Source organism: Lipotes vexillifer, unplaced genomic scaffold (assembly GCF_000442215.2).
Source record: "Lipotes vexillifer unplaced genomic scaffold, Lipotes_vexillifer_v1.1 scaffold690, whole genome shotgun sequence".
Lineage (NCBI taxonomy): Eukaryota > Metazoa > Chordata > Mammalia > Artiodactyla > Lipotidae > Lipotes > Lipotes vexillifer.
Window position 1 is genome coordinate 1,158,327 of NW_006798376.1, and position 19,195 is coordinate 1,177,521.

Below are 19,195 nucleotides of genomic sequence, written 5' to 3' on the forward strand. Positions count from 1 at the left end.
TGCATGGACCTTGATATGAATTAAATTGTTTGATCTTCAAACCAATTTTATAATTTAGGTGACAATATCCCATTTTGCAGATAGGGAAACTGAGACTTAGAATTTAAATAACTTGCCCATATTCTCATAACATGGTGCAGTAAATATTCAGTATTGAGCTTTATTTGACAGAGTCCATACACTCCCTACTGCACACTATATATGACTAGGTTTGAGAAAAGAGAATGGATGAGATCAAATGTATGTATGTGATGCTACTTGATGCTCCTTCATCTCTCGGGATCTCAGCTAACTAAAGTGAAGAACCTGCACTAGATGACTCACAATGTCCCATCAGCTTGTTCCTCTGACTTGATTAATCTGGGCCTTACTATTTACCATGAAACCTTATCACGTTATTAAACTTTTATGGGTTTCAGTTTCTTCTTTTGTTAAACATCCTATCTTTTTTCCAGGTGGGATCTCATACGTGTGGAAATTCATAAATTACAAAGGACTGTAGAGATATAAACTGATACGATTACCCATCCATCCCCAATCAGCTGGCAAACCCTCAGCCCCAGTGTCACTTCTTCCCTCTCCAGATTTCCCTGCTTTATGCTGTAGAGGCAAGATTAAGGCCGTCCAAGTTCCCATAATTTTCCTTATTTACACCTCTACAAATTTTCTTTCCTCTTTTTCACTATTTCCAGAAATTTTTTTTTTTTTTTTTTTTTTTTTGCGGTACGTGGCCCTCTCACTGTTGTGGCCTCTCCCGCTGCAGAGCACAGGCTCCGGATGCGCAGGCCCAGTGGCCATGGCTCACGGGCCTAGCCACTCCGCGGCATGTGGGATCTTCCCGGACCGGGGTATGAACCCGTGTCCCCTGCATTGGCAGGCGGACTCCCAACCACTGCGCCACCAGGGAAGCCCAATGTCAGCAATTTTTAAGTTAATTTTAAGTTAACTCTAATGAGTTATTGTCCCACATTTTCTACCTCCTGCAGGGCATCCGTTCCTGAGTGTCCAACTTGTATGTCAAATTTATTATACTTTTAGTGAAAAATCATTATGCCTCCCAAACTAATTTTTTTCAACATTCCTTCTAGATCTTCTTAATCCTGACTACACCCCTAATTTCTCCCTTAGCCTTCACATTCAGTCAAGTGTTAAGCCCTCTGGGTTTACCTCTTCATTCTAATGTACGCCTCCCATTAATGGTCTCATGATCACCACTTGGATTTACAGACTGCCAGTCAGATATTCTGTCTCTATCCTCTCCCTCTAATTCATCCTACACAGCCTTCTCAGTGTTCTAGTGACACTATCTGGCTGCAGAGAAATGTCAAAGTCACCCTTCTCCCACCACTTGGTAATCTTGGTGAACCAGCCCCTACATGTTTGTGAACGTTTCTGTCACACCTCCTCCAACTACCTTTACACAGCCTCCCTTGAGCCAGTAGAAATGGCTCATAGTTCTATTGTGAGTACTGCTTATGCTATTCACTCTATTTATCTTGCTTCTCTATACTTACAGATTTATCTAATAAAACCATTTATTCCATGAAGACTTCCCTGATTCTCCCCAGAAGTAGTCAACTCCTTTCTCTGGACTCCCACAGTACACTGTGGACCATGCTTGCATTCTGCTTTGCATGACGGTTATTTGTATAAATGCCGCAATTCCTCTATTAGAAGCTAACCCCCCAAACCGGGATCTGTGCTGCTCCTTTGATTCTTCTCACAGCCCTTAACAATGCCTCGTATGTGCTACAGCCTCAGAAAAATGTTAGTCAAATGAAAGAAAGAATGAACAGGTAATTGCTGTTTCTGGGAACCAGATGAAGAATATCTGTTTCAGAAATATTCATGGATATAGCTATCATTCTGCAATGATGCCACTGCTCTGGTTCTAGAGATCCAGCACAGAGGGGCATGCAAAAGTGAGATCTGTGAATCAAGTGGGATTCCTCTACGTCCAGAACCCCCTGAGCTCGACATTCAACTCCTTCATTCTGAACTGATCATATCTGCCCCTCACTTTCATTCCACACTGACATTCACAGCCTATTCTAGCTCTAATGGCTCCACTAAAATGGATGCTTTATGGTTCTTCTCCTGGGTCAGGCACTTGGCTTTTGTGATAAATGTATCCACATACACAGCAAAGAGAAAACATCTGGAGGACTGCTTCCAGACAGTAGACATGCATTTTACTCAGGCTATTGGCGAGTCAATAATCTGATATTTGTAGTTTAACCTGTAAAGCATTCAGGTAATGGGGCTAGCAAGGCAGAATAAACAGAAGGAACAGGGAACAGCATCACTGAACAAACTTTTAATGGCCCTAAATATGCCTATGTCTAGAACTGATGCTTTCTCCAAAAGTGTCTTCCTAAATGCTTCTATTTTAGAAATTTGGGGATGGAAGAACAGAGGAGAAAACTAAAACATGCTCAAGGAATAGTCCATTTCCTAGTAACAATAATAAATTTATATTATATAAACATAAAATAATTTATAATTATTATAAAATGTACTATATTTTATAAATTATAAAATGTAACTGAAAATACTAATAATTATTATTTTAAAAAAATTTACATGAATAGCATTGGTTAAGTGTCTCCTGGGTAAAGACCACTTGGACACATGCTTTTCTTTTTTTTTTTTAACATCTTTATTTGAGTATAATTGCTTTACAATGGTGTGTTAGTTTCTGCTTTATAACAAAGTGAATCAGCTGTACATATACATATGTTCCCATATCTCCTCCCTCTTGCGTCTCCGTCCCACCCTCCATATCCCACCCCTGTAGGTGGTCACAAAGCACCAAGCTGATATCCCTGTGCTATGAGGCTGCTTCCCACTAGCTATCTATTTTACATTTGGTAGTGTATATATGTCCATGCCACTCTCTCGCTTCATCCCAGCTTACCCTTCCCCCTCCCCGTGTCCTAAAGTCCATTCTCTACATCTGCCTCTTTATTCCTGTACTGCCCCTAGGTCCTTCATAACCTTTTTTTCTTAAGATTTCATATATATATGTTAGCATACGGTATTTGTTTTTCTCTTTCTGACTTACTTCACTCTGTATGACAGACTCTAGGTCCATCCACCTCACTACAAATAACTCAATTGCGTTTCTTTTCATGGCTGAGTAATATTCCATTGTATATATGTGCCACATCTTCTTTATCAATTCATCTGTCAATGGACACTTAGGTTGCTTCCATGTCCTGGTTATTGTAAATAGAGCTGCAATGAACACACTTTTCTCATGTGTTCTCATCAATCCTCATGATATCTCTAAGATGTTGCATTATCCCCAGTTCCCAAATGAGCTAAGGTGACGTTCATAGTGGTTAAATACCTTGTTAAAGATCACAAAGTTGGAATGGCAGAGTGAGCCACTTCCGAGAATAACAGGGAATACGAATCAAATATAGAACTCATTTTAAATAAAAAGATATAAAACAGGTATTAATAGCTCCATGAAGTGATGTCTAATTCCAGGAACTTATGTGTGTCACTGATATGAGTGTGCAATATGCATAAGAAAGCAAGGCACTTACTCTCTGTCGATCACAAGGCAGGTTACAGCTTCTGCAGCAATTACGTTTGCTGTTCTGACATCTTCCCTATACAAAAAATAGAGAGAGGTTGAAGTAAAACACCCTTTAATATCAAAGAAAAGTGTTCATTATGATTAATTCAAGACACATATTAAATTATGTACACTCTTCTGATTTTTGCGCTTCCAGGTTTAAGCTTTGTTCATGTTTCAAATTTCTTTGTCCTGAGGAACCATATTACTCTTGTCATTTATCACACAAATCTTACAATTATAATCTAGTAGTTATAATTTTCAAACTTAAAGTTTCACTTACACAAATGAAACAAAATTTTATATCATCATTCCCTATGCTAGTTGGGGAATTAATGAATTAATTGGATGATGATAAAGACAGTAATGAACATGAATAGGTAAACTTTTTAAAAGACCTGAAGATATAATTCTGTCAACTTGAGTATCTAATCCATTTGTGTATGAATTTATCATTATTACCCTGAGAATAATGGACCTGTTTTAATCATTTTCTTACTTTGGAGACCCTGTACTTATGTGACCAATCTTTTGGTAACTTATAATAAACAGTTATTCACCTATACCAGAGCTTATGGTTGTTCAAGAACATTCAACAAATCTTAATCACTCTGATTGAAATATGTATATACATACTGTTCCTTTATAAGCATCTAATTGGTCACTGCAGGAATATCTATCAACCTCTTAAACCTTTATAAATCTGCCATGGTATCTCATCTTATCCAGTGGTCAAAGGTGGATTTGGTAAATTAACATTCACATTTCATTTTGAGCTACTAAAAATTTAATAGTACCACTGTCATGGAAACATTAAGTTATACTTGAAACACTGTTTCCTAGTAAGGTAAAATTTCTAAGCTAATATAATTAATGATAAATATAAGTTTGAAATACATTACAGAGATATGTACATAGGAAATAATATGGTGCTAATAACCATCTAAAAATCATAATTGAAACATCACATGTCTCTAATATCAGGCTTTAACGTCTTGAAAATAAAGACTTTCCCAGTGGATTTTTAGTTTTTCAAAATACACTAAGTTCTCACAGATTCTTCTGAACTATATTTTTCCATTGATCCTCTTGTCTTTCACTGTTGCTACATGATGCTGCTACCACTACAGTTGCTTTATAGTAACTATTAGTATTTGGAAAAGCAGTTTCCCCTACCAAAATTCTTTTTCAGAAATATCTTGATGATATTTTTAAGCACTCATATTTCATAAAGATTTTAAAATCATTTTTCCACATCTAAAGAAACCCACATTGGGATTCTAGTAGAGTTGTATTACATTTTTACATTGATTTCAGAAGAAGAACTTTCTGATTATATTAATTTTCCTTGCAAGAGCATAGCATGACTCTCCCGTTTTCAGATCTAGTTTTGTGTCTTAATCTATCTTTTTCACTTAATTTCTCTTAATCTTTCTCCTAGCATTTTTTAAAAAGTATTCTTATGTGTTTTATATTATCTGTTTCTCTTATGGCATTCCTTTTCCATTTCTGTTTCTCATTGGTTATTGCTATTAAAGAAAGAAACCTATTGATTATTTTTAATCTACCTACCATACAAAGTTCACTTCTGATTCTAAAATTTCTATTTCAGTCTCTTCAATTTCCAGTACGATCCTCCCAATGCCCTCCCTACATCCTCCACCTTCCAGCCAAACTGGCTCCTCTAAACGACTGAACACAAGATCTCCTTCCTGTCATGAGTTCTTACCAAGCCTTCCCTAAGCCTAGGAACTTCCTCTCCAACTGTCTGACCAGTTCACACCTGCTTACCCTTTAGATCTCGGCTTAGGTGCCCCTTTCCTCAGGGATGCCATGCTGAATTAACTAGGTTGGGTTCCCTATTTATCTGTTCTCATGGCCTTATGTACCTCTCCATCCAAGTACCTATCACGGTTTATAATTTATGTATTTATTTGTTGGTTAATGGCTCTATCCTCCTTCCACTAAACACTATGAAGGCAGGGTCCATGTCTAGTTTTGCTCCCCATTTTATACTGAATGGCTGGAACAGATGAGTTGCTTAGTAAGTGTGTGAATAGGAATCTTGAAACCTTGGGAAGAATAGAGTTCAGGCTTTGGAGTCACACTATCTCAGTTTTACAAAACAAGGTATACACGCTTTATGAAAGCCTCAATTTCCTCATCTATAAAAATGGGAATGATAACAGTGCCTATTTAATGGTCTTAAATGCAATAATGATGTTTTTTTACAATGTCTAGCATAGAGAGAGCAGTGGGTCCTGCCGTTCATTACTTCTAATTTTTCTCATCACCAATACTGTCTTTGTGGAGGCGCTGTCTGGTATTTTATGAAATGCTACTACCCAAGAACAAACTGAGGACTTTCTTTCTGTTCTATAGATAATATATTTTCAAGTCCATTATTATTTCTATGTAGTAATTTTTGGTGAAGTGGACACAACAGACAGAAGTCATCAGTAATGCCCATCAGGTGCCTTATAAATTGTACAAATGACTTATTTCTTAGGAGACTGCTCATGTCAGCATGTGTTACTACAAATTGCTGCCAGTGTATTTTTAAAAAATCTATCACAGCTTTATAGAAAATTAACTTTCCCTAAAATATATTTCTACCTTGACAACTTAAAATTGCCCACAGAGTCTTTAAATATATAACATATGAAAAATAATGCTTCATTTTCAACATATTTTCCATGCATATGAATTTTTAAAAATGCTTTCATCACAAATGTCCAACATTTTAAAACTGTATCATATGTCTGGTCCAAATTGGATATACTTTCAAAATAAATGCAATTTCCTTGCAACAAAAAGAAAATACACAGATATTTTAAAATGTAGATGGTGAAAAATCAAAGATCAGAAAAGTGACATAGTCAATAGAAATCGAGAATATTTTATTTTAAAAAAGGAAATTTTGTAAGTTATGGCCTACAATCAGGCTCAGTACCTAGTAATGTGACATGTATAAAAACAAAAAAGATGCATAACATGGAGAAAAAACAGCATATTAAACAGTGGATTATAATATTTGCCATCTATTGAGCATCTAGTATATATCAGGAACTATATTAAACAATCTGCACAAATCTCAGTTAATGCATACAACAGAGGGTGGGTATTTTATCTGAAATTTACACTTGGGGATAAATGTTATGTAATACACCAAAAGACACACATAGCTAATGAGTCGCAGTCTTGGTATTTGAACAAAGGGCTGTCTGGCTCCAAAGCCCATGTTCTTTTCTCAACAGTTCACTGCCCATACCCTCTGCTGTAAGATTTTAAATTGACAACTATTCTAAATTCATTCTACTGCAGGATGACATCTGAGCAGTAAGCACTCATAATGTCTCCCTGCCCATCAGTATAAAAATTATATTTAACTATTTTAAAAAGCAGCATTAATATGTTTATGGGTGCCCAACTGCAAAACTAAATCAATAAACCATTTCGATTCTCAAATTATTAGAGTTCCTATCCATAGTATGTCATAGCCCTGCTATGTTGTTTTATAACAATGTTATATAACAATAGAAAATCATTCCGTGCCAAGTTCATTCAATGCCAAACTCATGTTGCCATTACAATGTTATTGCATTTCTACTTAAGATGTTTAATGCCACTATGCCTGCCTATGCAGGTGTCTGGAAATGCCGTCCCTGCCTACCCAGAGAGCTTGCTCCTGGAAAAATGCTACCTGACCTAGTATTGACATATATTAATCCCTTATTTTAGAAGAGATTGTAGAAACTTCTGATGAGAGAATATATTTATAAAAGCTGACAATACTGTGACTTACTGTGTGTGCTTATTTCCTTTATAGGACCAAGGACCATGGTAAAAGCAAGTATCACTTGGACTGAGATATGAAATATTAAATACTCATAAAACAGGGATGTCCTAATAGCTCCACAGCTATGTAACGTATCTACATAGCTGTTATGATACTGGTTTCACACAGAACATATGCCAAGGTAGCAGGGGCTTCATGTAATACTAGTTTAGACATGGGGAAAAGAAGAGGGACATAATGTTCCTTTTAAAAAACTGAGCTTTCTTTTAGTTTTACTTTTTGGCATATCAGGGTGTTTGATAATTTCTAATAGAATAATATATGAGACTTTGAAAAAACATCGGCAAGAGAATTTTATAAATAGAATTTTAAGATAATGTCTAATATACTTAAACCTTTCACCAAACACGTATTGCCTCTGAGCACAGCACACTTCTTTATAGGAGGTAAAGTTCCATGTATCTACATAAAAGTCCAGACCTAACGTGCACACTGTCTTTAAAAATAGAAGTCTCATATTCATTCGTTTCTGTACCTGTGTATTAGTTCATTTCAGCGTGACAATTAATAAACATGTACTACTGCAGAAACAGCTATACTGTTTGGCAAATTAACAGATATTTCACAAACTTGCCATTGATTAATGAACAAAAGCTACGCAGTTTAGTAGTGTTCTTTTTTAAAGCATTTTTGGAGGAGTTAGAAATTCCTTTCAATGAAATCATAGAGCATGAAAACATATCCAAAAATATTTGCAAATACAGTTTTCTGTGCACTGACTCTGATATTCTCTGAACTTCAACACTGGAATCTTCATCATCACTGCACCCCAAAGTAGAGTCGCTGTCAGTATCTGAATAATCCATAGCAAGGCTTTACATTGACTCTTCTCTTTCTGAGGCAATTCTCTCATGTCTCATGGCTGCTAGAGAACTCTATAGTGCATTGATATCTCTCCGGGAACACAGACTGTAGGAGGCCAAAGCAGAACAGTTTACGCAAAGTAACTGTTCCAGGAGAGGCTCTCCCTTTTCAGCTCTAGAGCAATGTGACTGCTGTCATCAGAGTCCTAGCATTCCCTCGGTGCCAGCCTTGATGGAAAGTGACACTACTCCAATGGCTTGACAGCTTACAGCAACCATGGGTCAGAGCCCTTCATTCTCATTCAAGTCCACAGTTAAATTTAGGACAAAATAACCCCTTTTCATCTCAAAATCAAAGGCAATCATGCTACAACACATAGGATGTTCAAAACTGATAGGCTATGACAAACATCCAAGAGCCACTTGAAATTAGACTTTGAATTAATTATGAACTAGAATTGCAGAGTTTGTGGCAAATTCAACGGTGCTGTTTGAAAGTCTGGTCCCAGAGGAGGTAAGTGTCGTGAAAAAAAAGTTATATCAGGCCATTCACCAATTCTACTTCCTATTTAGTCAAGAAGTTATTCTAACATGATTTATAACTCCCACACTCCAACAGAACACATACACTAAGTGTAAAATGAATTAATGCAAATAAACACTTGTCTTCTAACCAAGCTTGGCACAGAGTAAGCAACCAATAAATGTTAACTATCACCATCATCATCATCATTGCTGTCACTTTAGGATCCTCTGACATCTAGAAAGCATGCTACGCTTCTGGATAGAGTTCCTCTCAGGAAACCTCCTTTCCTAAAATTCTATTCTAAGTCAGGGTCCCAATTGTTTTCTGACGCTACCTTCTCAGTTTGTTTTCCTGAATCCTCTTCCTTGGTTCACTAGAAAATAGGCGTTTCTCCATAATTCTTTTTTGGCCTTCTTTTTGATTGCTCCAACTCTTCTTATTGGGGAAATCTCACATAATCCTATGGCATCAGCTGTTAGTTTTCTATTAATGACTTTTAAGTCTTCATTTCTAACTTTACCTTTCTCCTACTGGACACCCTTGTCTGAAAGTTCCATTGCAACCTCTAATGTAAACCTAACTCATTTTCTTTTAACCTCAAAACCACTGTTTTCCTTGGGTTCCCTATCTGGGTAAATGACATCATCATTCTTGCATTTGCCTAGGCTCAAAAGATTGGATTCATTTTTTTACTCTCCTTTCTCCATCACTGCCTATGACTGATTATACTAGTTCTATCTTTGCCTTATCTCTTATATCCATCCTTGCTTTGCATTCTCATAGCCACTGCTTTACTTTGGGCCTTCACCATCTCTACCCCGGAATGCTGATCAGGCCTTTATAACTGACCTCCTTGCCACCACTCTCTCCCTCCTCTAAGTCATATCTCACTTTGCTGCACATTTTCAAATGTAAATCCAGTCATGTCAGTTCTTTGCATGAGAACTTTTTTTCAAAAGAAAAAAGAAAAGTTTCTATACTGTCATTTAGAGTTTGAGGTCCTCCTCTAACTGACCTCTCACCTGTCCCGGCACTATACAGACGATCCTCTGCTGCACCTGCAACAAATAACTGTTTCCTTAAAATACGCCAGCTATCATCTCCATGCCTGTGCACATGCAGGTGGCTCCTCCAAGAACCGTTTATTCCAGTTCAAACTTTCATCCATGCAAACTTCCATGATTTTTCAGTAGCATTTTAAAGGGAAAACAAATCCACATAAGAAATACGTCTACATACTAATCACGGAAAAAAATATGTAGTTAAACAAAAAAGAGAGAAAATAGAAAAATACTATAATACCATCTACCAGGAGATAACTAAGGTTAACACCTTGGTGAATATCTTTCAAACACTTTATTATTCTTAAGTATTCACATGTTTCATGAATATAATGGCAATCTTTATTTTAACAAATATTTACTGAGGGTTATTATATTCTGAATGTCTGAACCTTATGGTCTAGTTGGGACAGAAGTTAAATTAGTATGCAAAAAAATGCTGATCAAATAGCATGCAAACAGAGATCTAATAGAGAGGATGTCATTTTGAAATTCAGAGGACAGACAGCCTTTTTGAAGACATTAAAAATTAAGACCCCCCCCCCCACAAATGAGTTGAATTAGCAAGATGAGTCAGGGAAAGAAAAACATGCAGTAACCCCGAGGTAGGAAATAACTTATTGTAAAAAAAAGAAGGTTGAAATTCAGGGATAGAGTAAAAGAAGGCAGGGGCCAGGAGAAACCAGAAAGGAAGGCAGGGTCCCATCATTCAGATCCTGTAGACTAGTCCAAGGATCTACTTTTCAAAAGAAATTGACTAAGGGAAACTTTTTTCCTTTACCAAATTAATAAAATCTTAAAAATTAGGTGGAAAGCACAAACAGAGGAAAGAATTTGTATGAAATAAAGTATTGAGGAAATAATTTTAGATGAGTCAGTTTAATTTTTTTTTTTTTTTTTTTTTTTTGCGGTACGCGGGCCTCTCACTGTTATGGCCTCTCCCATTGCGGAGCACAGGCTTCGGACGCGCAGGCTCAGAGGTCATGGCTCACAGGCCCAGCTGCTCCGCGGCGTGTGGGATCCTCCCGGACCGTGGTACGAACCCGTGTCCCCTGCATTGGCAGCCGGACTCTCAACCACTGCGCCCCCAGGGAAGCCGTAGATGAGTCATTTTAAAACACTGATGTCCTTTTCACTTATTGAAGTAAATGTTACTGTATGGAAATCCATATATTAAAGAATATATCTAAACAGAAAATATGATCTCTGCCCTTTAGAATCTTCCAATGTAGAATATAGGAGTAATGAAAAAACAAATGCATAAAAATCAATGTATTATCAGGAATATTTGTCAACTCATGACGAGCAAAGACTTGAGTTTGAACTAGCTACATTTTCCAGAGTCCACCCAAGGCAGTCTCTGCTTTTTCATTGATAACAGGGAATCATGACATGACCTCAAAGAGGATGTTTCTCTAGGCAGAGCAATGATAAGTGTTACCAATAAAGTAACTCCAAAGTTTATCCTTTCTGGTAACATAGGTGTATATTTCCATTCACTGCATTAATTCACTGCCTGAGAGAATGCAAATCCTTTTGGATCTACATGCAAGGTCACAATAAATAGAGTGATGAATTTGGAAGAACTCAATTTTCACATTCCTTTTTCAAAGTACTTCTGCTGGGTTGATGGCACAGTGAATTTTTTTTTTTTTTTTTTGCGGTACACGGGCCTCTCACTGTTGTGGCCTCTCCCGTTGTGGAGCTCAGGCTCCGGACGCGCAGGCTCAGCGGCCATGGCTCACGGACCCAGCCACTCCGCGGCATGTGGGATCTTCCCGGACCGAGGCATGAACCCGTGTCCCCTGCATCGGCAGGGGGACTCTCAACCACTGCGCCACCAGGGAAGCCCCGGCACAGTGAATTTTTGATGTGACTTATGAACTCTGCATTCTATGGCATGCTTCAATAACAATGAACATAGACTTTTATTAGATTGAACCAAAGAGATTGCTGCTTTTGCAGGTTAAAATGGCCAATTATTGGCAATTTCATGTTTCAACCTAATACATGGAATTAGTGTAAGTGAAAGGGGATGGAAAAGCAATGGCAGAGGGACATATATTGCTATTTCTTTTCTGTTGTGCTCCCTTTGTGCCATAAACCGAACTGACCTCAGCAGTAATCCATATTGCTTCCGTATTCCATAGGTGATTCCTCTGAATGTTGACATGATGGATGGCATTTGCTCTTCTATCTAGTCAGTAAAGATAATTCTCTGTCCATTCTATTGTAACTACGATAAGAACCACAGAAGAAATTCCGAGTCCTAGTGTTTTGCTGTTGTTATTGTTGCTAGAGTACAAATGGTATTTACTTTGTGTTCTGGCTTCAAATATTAAACTCTTTGGTAGCGTCTTACAAATTTAAAGAATGTCTCCCTAGAGTGTATTTTATGGAGAGAAAGAAGAGTTTGTTGTTCTCATTTATTCCTTATTATTATTTTATTAGTTGTTCAGAAGCACAGATTTAGATATTACATTGCCACTGTTTCCTTAGGGGCCTATTTGGTCTATTTCTGAATGATTTACAGGTATTTTCATTGAAGAGGAAAAAAGAAGAAAGAGTTTTACTCTAATTAAAATTTTAAAAAAAGTCAAACCTGGAGTACATTATAATAGATGTTCTATTCATTTACTCAAGTCAAACACTCACTTTCTTCTTAACACTATGCTTCCTCTTCTTTGAACCATACTTGGTAATATAATATGGATTAAGAGATCAATAAATCTAATAGCTGTTTTTTCTTTTCAGATAATGATGCATGTAATTTTGTAATGTAATTGGCCAAATAAAGTTGGAATTTCAGGAGAAGACATTAATAGACAAATTATTTCATGGGTGTTTCATGGGTCATGAGTACTTTCAAGAATAAAATAATGCGTGGTATTTTCCTTTTTCTTTGTTTCATCTGTATTCCACAGAGCTGAAAACTGATTCTTCAATTGTTTTCCTATTTTTAAAATAGAGGAAAAAACATATTCAAATGATGACTGGTAAAAACGTACGAAAACTTCAACTGATGCATGTTTGAAATGAATGTTAATTTCCTTGGTCACATATTTCAAAGGATTATTGTCTTTATAAAGTGCCTTCAAGCCAGGAGGATGTCCTTTCCTATAAAGAATTCTAGACAACATGCCAGGAGAGTGTCTCCTATTTTTTGTTCTATTGCCAACTTAGTGGGTGACCTCGAGAAAATGTCCCATTCTCTGTTTCATTTTTCAGATGTGAAACGGTGATTGAAATCACTGCTCTGTTCTCCTCTGTAATTAGTTTTAGCAACATGGAACACTTTTTAAAAGTTCTAATAATTATTATGGTTCTCAATGCTCCTGAAACAATTCATCCCAAATCAAAGGATATTTCTTTAGATAAAAAAAGGTATCATAATCTTGTAATTGTGATCTACCATCTGAATATGTAAGCGGAATATTAAGGCATAGATTTTCACAGTAACATTTTTTATCTGTGACTAAAAATGTATTTTCACATAGAAATCAGACATGTTCATTTGAAACAATAGAGTCTTATGATCAGAAGTCAAGAACTATGTAATAAATGTTTATAAAATCATTATTTTGACTGGTAAAAATTATACTGAGATTTTAATTGGGCTCTTTTAGGGAAAAGAAATATCTAGAATTTTAAAATAAACTGTAAAAGATAGCTTTCTTTTGGTACTTGCTCATCAAATATTTCATATTTTGTATTATTTGAAAAAAGAGCTAGCTCTCTAAACAAAATTCTTCAATTAACCTAATATGCTATAATTTCATCCAAATCAAAGATTAACTTTGAATCAAAAATAAACAGAAGAAACTTTGAATCAAAAATAAACAGAAGAAACAACTTAATGGATAAAGAAAGGAAAGTCACGGCTATGTGTATAATAAGGCCAGTTTGAATAAAAAGTGCTAAAGTCAAACCACTGCCTAAAATTTAAACTCCTCAGTTGGAATTGGTTAGAAAAAACAAACAGGGTATTGAATTTATTACAGTGAGAGAAATGCAAATGCATGTGAATACACTACTGGTAGGAAAACAATCTAGTATAAGCTTTGCAGACAATTCAGCTTTGTTTAACAATTTAGCACTATTTTAAAATATTTTTCTTGCAATTATTTATCTCACATACATATTCATGGTTTGGGGAAATAATGACATTAACAGGATGGTACAAGAGCATTGTGTATAATAATGTTGGAAATAACCTAAATATCTACCAATGTAGAATTGACTAAATAAAATTTTCTATAATAAGACAAGGGAATATTAATAAAGTTAAAAGAACTGAAGAGAACCTATACGAATGTGATCTCCAGGATATCTTGAGTGAAAAGACCATAGTGCAGAACCATGTATAATATGCTTTCATTTCTATAAATTACACACACACACACACACTCACACAAATAAGCATACATTAAAATGCATGAATTATTTTAGGATGCATTAGAAAAAGTAATTATATCCAGGAAGAGAATGTATGATTAAAGGGTAGAGGAAAGAGGGAAATTACTTCTGTAGCTTTTGAATTTTATACTATGTACCTGAATTACCCGTCATAAAATACTTTTAAAAGTAAATATATGAAATAATGGAAATTAACTCTTACAAGCAATTTTTGGGTAGAGAGGCTGGTGAGGTCTTTCACTCTCTTGGAAGGCCTAGTCTGTACTGAGTGCATAGGTAGCTATTGTCCATCCCTGGGTCACCCCTCAAGACTCATCCCATAGCCATCCCCAACTAGCAGAGCTAGAGCTTACTTATGCTGATCACACTGAAGAGATACCAGCTTTGTAGATGGGGCAAGTAAAAATACTTGACACAGTATCTTCCCAGTGTCACTTACAACACTGCCTTTTGCCCCGTTTTCATTGGCAGCAATTATAGGGACTAGATGACAAACCAAGGAAGGTATTTTTCTGAGCAGGGACATCGGCTTCTTAACACCCTTAACCACAGCTAGGTTGACACTTTGGAGCTCTTAAAAGGTTAAGTTACCAATTCTATTTGTATACAGAAAACATTTCATATAGATATACATGTATGTATATAATAATTAATATATATTTAATATTGCTTTGAGATTGTATTTTTAATATATCCACTAGAAATTGGGAAACAAATTTTTTCTCCATAATATTTTTCATAATTTATTATTGTTATTATGATTATTATTATTATAGCATGTCTAACCTCAATAGATTTTATTCATTCTTGTTTACCTACTGATAAACCATCATAACTGCCATGCTTCTTCTATTAATCTGGAAAGTTCCCCAAGGATTAACAGTTATCTCTTAATAGTGATTAAGTCCCTCTTTTGTTAATATAAAAACATGCTTTCAAAGTGCAATCAAGGATTTAATATCACATTGACGAAATTTTCTAATATGGCTTACTAATCTGAAAACTGCATAAATAAAAATGATTTATTGCTGTAATACAGAAAAGAATGTCATTCATTCATTCATTTATTCATTCACAAACTAGGGTTTCCAGATTTAGCAAATAAAAATACACAGCATCCAATTTAATTTGAATTTCAGATAAACAATGATATTTTTTTAAGTATGAGTGTCCTAGGTAATAATATAATTGTAGTAAAAAAAATTCATAGTTTATCTGAAATTCAAATTTAACTGGTATCTTGTATTTTATCTGGCAACCCTAAATAAGTTTCTGAATATCAACTCTGAGCCAGGTGCTGCCCTAGGTGCTGGGTATACAGAGGGGTAAAGAACAAAATCCTTGGCTTCCAAGACTTTACAGCCTAGTAGGTAAGACAGACTATTGGCAGTTATAATGCACTGTGATCAGAGTATCAGAAGTGTGAACAGAGTGAGACAGAATCACATGGAAATGTCCCAACCCTGACTGAGAGATAGATTTGGGGAGGAGCATGGATTGATGGTAGATAGGATCACGGGAAGCTACTTTGAAGAGGTGCTGTCGCAGATAAGAACTGATGTGCATGTAGAAACTTGTCAACAGAGAAAGTGAGGTGGTCCTATCACAAGGAACAGCTTGTGGAAAAGCATAAGAAAATCTTGCATATAGGGAATAGCAAGTAATTCATAATGGTTGAAACCCTGGGAGCAAAAAGTAGAGACAGAAATAAGGCTAGCAGGGTTGGGACAGGAGAAATTATAAATGGCTGTATATTGACTATATACGTCTGTGTTAAAAGCACTAGGGAGGCAGGTACCAAGAGCCACGAACTGTGTACAGCTGAGAATCCTGAGGCACAAATGGGAACAGAGTCGGGTCACCTTTATAATAATAGCTATGGCACAATTCAAGCTGACCAAAAGATTTAGCTTCATTGATACTTGGGAGAACCAATAATTATTGAGCACTTCTCTGAGCCAGGTATTTGCTGCTTAAAAGTGAAATCTCAATAATACAATCATATGGGGTCAGAAAACTGCCCCTGGGCCAAAACCAGCCAGCAGCCTATTTTTGTGCAGTTCTCAAGGTGTGAATGGTTTTAACATTGTTAAAGGGTTGTTTAAAAAAAAAAAGAAAAAGCAAAAACAAACAAAGAATATGTGAGAGAGACCATATGTGATATGCAAAGCCTAGAATATTTGCTATCTGGCTCTTTATAGAAAAAGTTTGCTTACTCCTGAATAAATGAAGGAACTGAAGCATAGTAGAGAGATTCAAGGACCTGCCTGGAGTCATACAGTTAAAAAGCAAAAGATCTGGATCTTAAATCAGATTTATCTGTTCTCAGTGTACGTGTCCCTTCCACTAATCATGTCATCTTCCTGACCTTGGAAATATCTATCCTTGCCAATTCTGGAGCTATGGTCAATGGGTGTTATTCTGCAGGGTGTTTGCCTTGACCATCCTAGTGAGGTAACAGCATAGGCATGAACTCACTTTCGCCTAATCCCAAGTCCACTGCTGTATAAAAATCTGCCCTGCCACTCCCTTCCATTCTGGTGATTTTACGCATCTACATCCAGAGGGCAGGCAATCTAATCAGGCCCAAGTATTTAATTAATGTTTTCTGGGCAGTAACAAAAAAGGAATCTACACTGCAACTAATTACTTAGCAAGTCAACAATAACTTTTGCAGACTTTACATCTGAAATGGCTTAAAAGAAAATGCTCAATAAATAGAATCTGTAGTTTAATAAAACATACCATTTGATAGATTTTTCAAGATCATACAGCAAATAACCTGTTAATTAAGTAATGTCTTAATGGAACTTTCAGTAATCTTAATTATGGTATCTAGTGGTTTTAATTAGGTGCAGCTACAACACAAGGCTGTGTTGTAAGAACCATCTGAATGTAGCAACCATCAGTTGCTATATTCAGTCAATCACAAAACTGAGAAATTGATCTTATCTCACTACCAGTCATAGCTAGTATTTTGATCTGTAGAGCAGAGCACAGTCAGTTATCACTATGTCAGATATATGTTGTATTACTTTATCTATTCTGCCCCCAAGTTTGTGGGTTGGTATCCTTTACGAACAAAGCAGCCAAATCTGCTTTTCTAATTCGAAGTGCATTTAACGGTTAGTTTTATTCTTTCCTCCTTCTGTCCCTCTCTCCCTCCCCCGCTTCTTTTCTTCTTTCCAACCATCTATTGATCTATCCATCCATCCATCCAATTACTGTGTCTAAAATGTGTAAGAAACCACGTTATATGCTATGACAGATACAGCAGTGTACAATGTAGAGTCCTTACTCTCAAGAAATTATAGTTTAATAAAGGCAAGTATAAGAGGTTGGAAACAAACCTTTATTTCATGCAAATGATAGATTAGCAACTATGCAAGTAATTTTTTAACAATAAGTAGTATTTATTGAGTGATCATCATACTCCAATTTCTGTGATAGGGATTTACACTTCAGAACTTCATGTTCACAACATTATAATTAGTTACTATTATACTTTCCCAGTTTGACAAATGAAGAAGCTACGGTAAACAGAGATTAAGCTGACGAAGGGCATCAGGGCATCCCAAGGCCATAAAGCTGATGAGCGGCAGAGCAGGGATTCAAATCCAGATAGTCTGACCATAGGTACCACATGCTATACTTCTTCTACCACAAATTATCGTATTTGATCCTCACAACAATCCTATAATAGATACATTTTTTGTGTCTTCTCAGAGCACCATCAACACAATTCTCTAATTATGTCCTTTACTCTAAGCCCACCCAGGTGAACGTTTGATAACCCTTTCCTTTGCCTCTAGGCTCTTAGCTGCTTGGAAATAAGTGGCCGGGGCGAGCAGGCTATGTTTGATCCTGACCAAAATGACCAATCAGATTCTGTTTAGGGGGAACTGAAAATCAAGGACACTTGTAATTGAGAACAAGTGGGAGCTCCAGTTAAGTAATCTCTACTGTATGGATTGAAAAGGCAGAGAAAACAGGTCTGCAACAAGAAAGATTGAGAGATGTGCACAGAACAGCTGAGATCACAGAGAGAAGCCTGTTTGTTTGTTTATTTATTTATTTATTTGCGGTACGTGGGCCTCTCACTGTTGTGGCCTCTCCCGTTGCGGAGCACAGGCTCCGGATGCGCAGGCTCAGCGGCCACGGCTCATAGGCCCAGCCGCTCCGCGGCATGTGGGATCTTCCCGGACCGGGGCACGAACCCGTGTCCCCTGCATCGGCAGGCAGACTCTCAATCACTTCGCCACCAGGGAAGCCCACCTATTTGCTTTAAATGGATTTCTTGGCTGCTCATTATAGTTTGGGGAAGGTCCAAGTTGGGTCCCTAAAATAGCTCATTATCCCTCCAATAAGGTCCCTTTTTGAGTCATACTTGTTATTTAAAATTAAAAGAATTACTATTACACATATGATCCATATGCTTATCTCCATGTATCAGTTGGGGAAAACAAGTTCTAGGAGTTTATGTGAGAAGCACAAAGATAATTATAATACAAGGGAGTGGGGAGTAAAATCCCACATGCTAAGTATATATGAAGCAGTCTGGACGGAAAAGAAAGAAACTGCAGGTAGGTAGAAACCTCAGTAATGGCCATATAAAAGAGAAGACATTAACCAGGCCTTAAAATATTGACAGAATTTGGTTTTGTAATAAGAGAAGAAAGAGTGGCCTAAATTGAGGGGACAGCATGAATGATGGAGTGTGTTGAAAAGTTCAACTTCACTGGAACCAAATTGGATTGAGGGCGTTTGGAAAAGTCAGCCAGAATGGTAGGCTGGGGCCAGATTGTAATAGGCAGAGAATACTAAGCTGTGACATGCCTACATTTTAATTATTTATTTAAGGGCATGTAGGTGACATGATCATAAGCCTTAAGAAAATCCTTCTAGCAATGTAAAGTAGCACGTGAGAAGAAACAAAATAGGGAA

At 36.7% G+C, this 19,195-nt stretch overlaps 1 protein-coding gene across 2 annotated transcripts in view; it reads right to left on the reverse strand.

Moving 5' to 3' along the window:
• The window catches only part of PRKG1 (protein kinase cGMP-dependent 1), a 1,229,308-nt gene that overhangs the window by 129,882 nt on the left and 1,080,231 nt on the right, over window positions 1–19,195 (reverse strand). For both annotated transcript variants that reach the window (XM_007470289.1, XM_007470290.1), the window contains exon 8: window positions 3,555–3,620. In XM_007470289.1, the coding sequence (XP_007470351.1) occupies window positions 3,555–3,620 (66 nt within the window). The remainder of the gene's footprint in view (window positions 1–3,554; window positions 3,621–19,195) is intronic.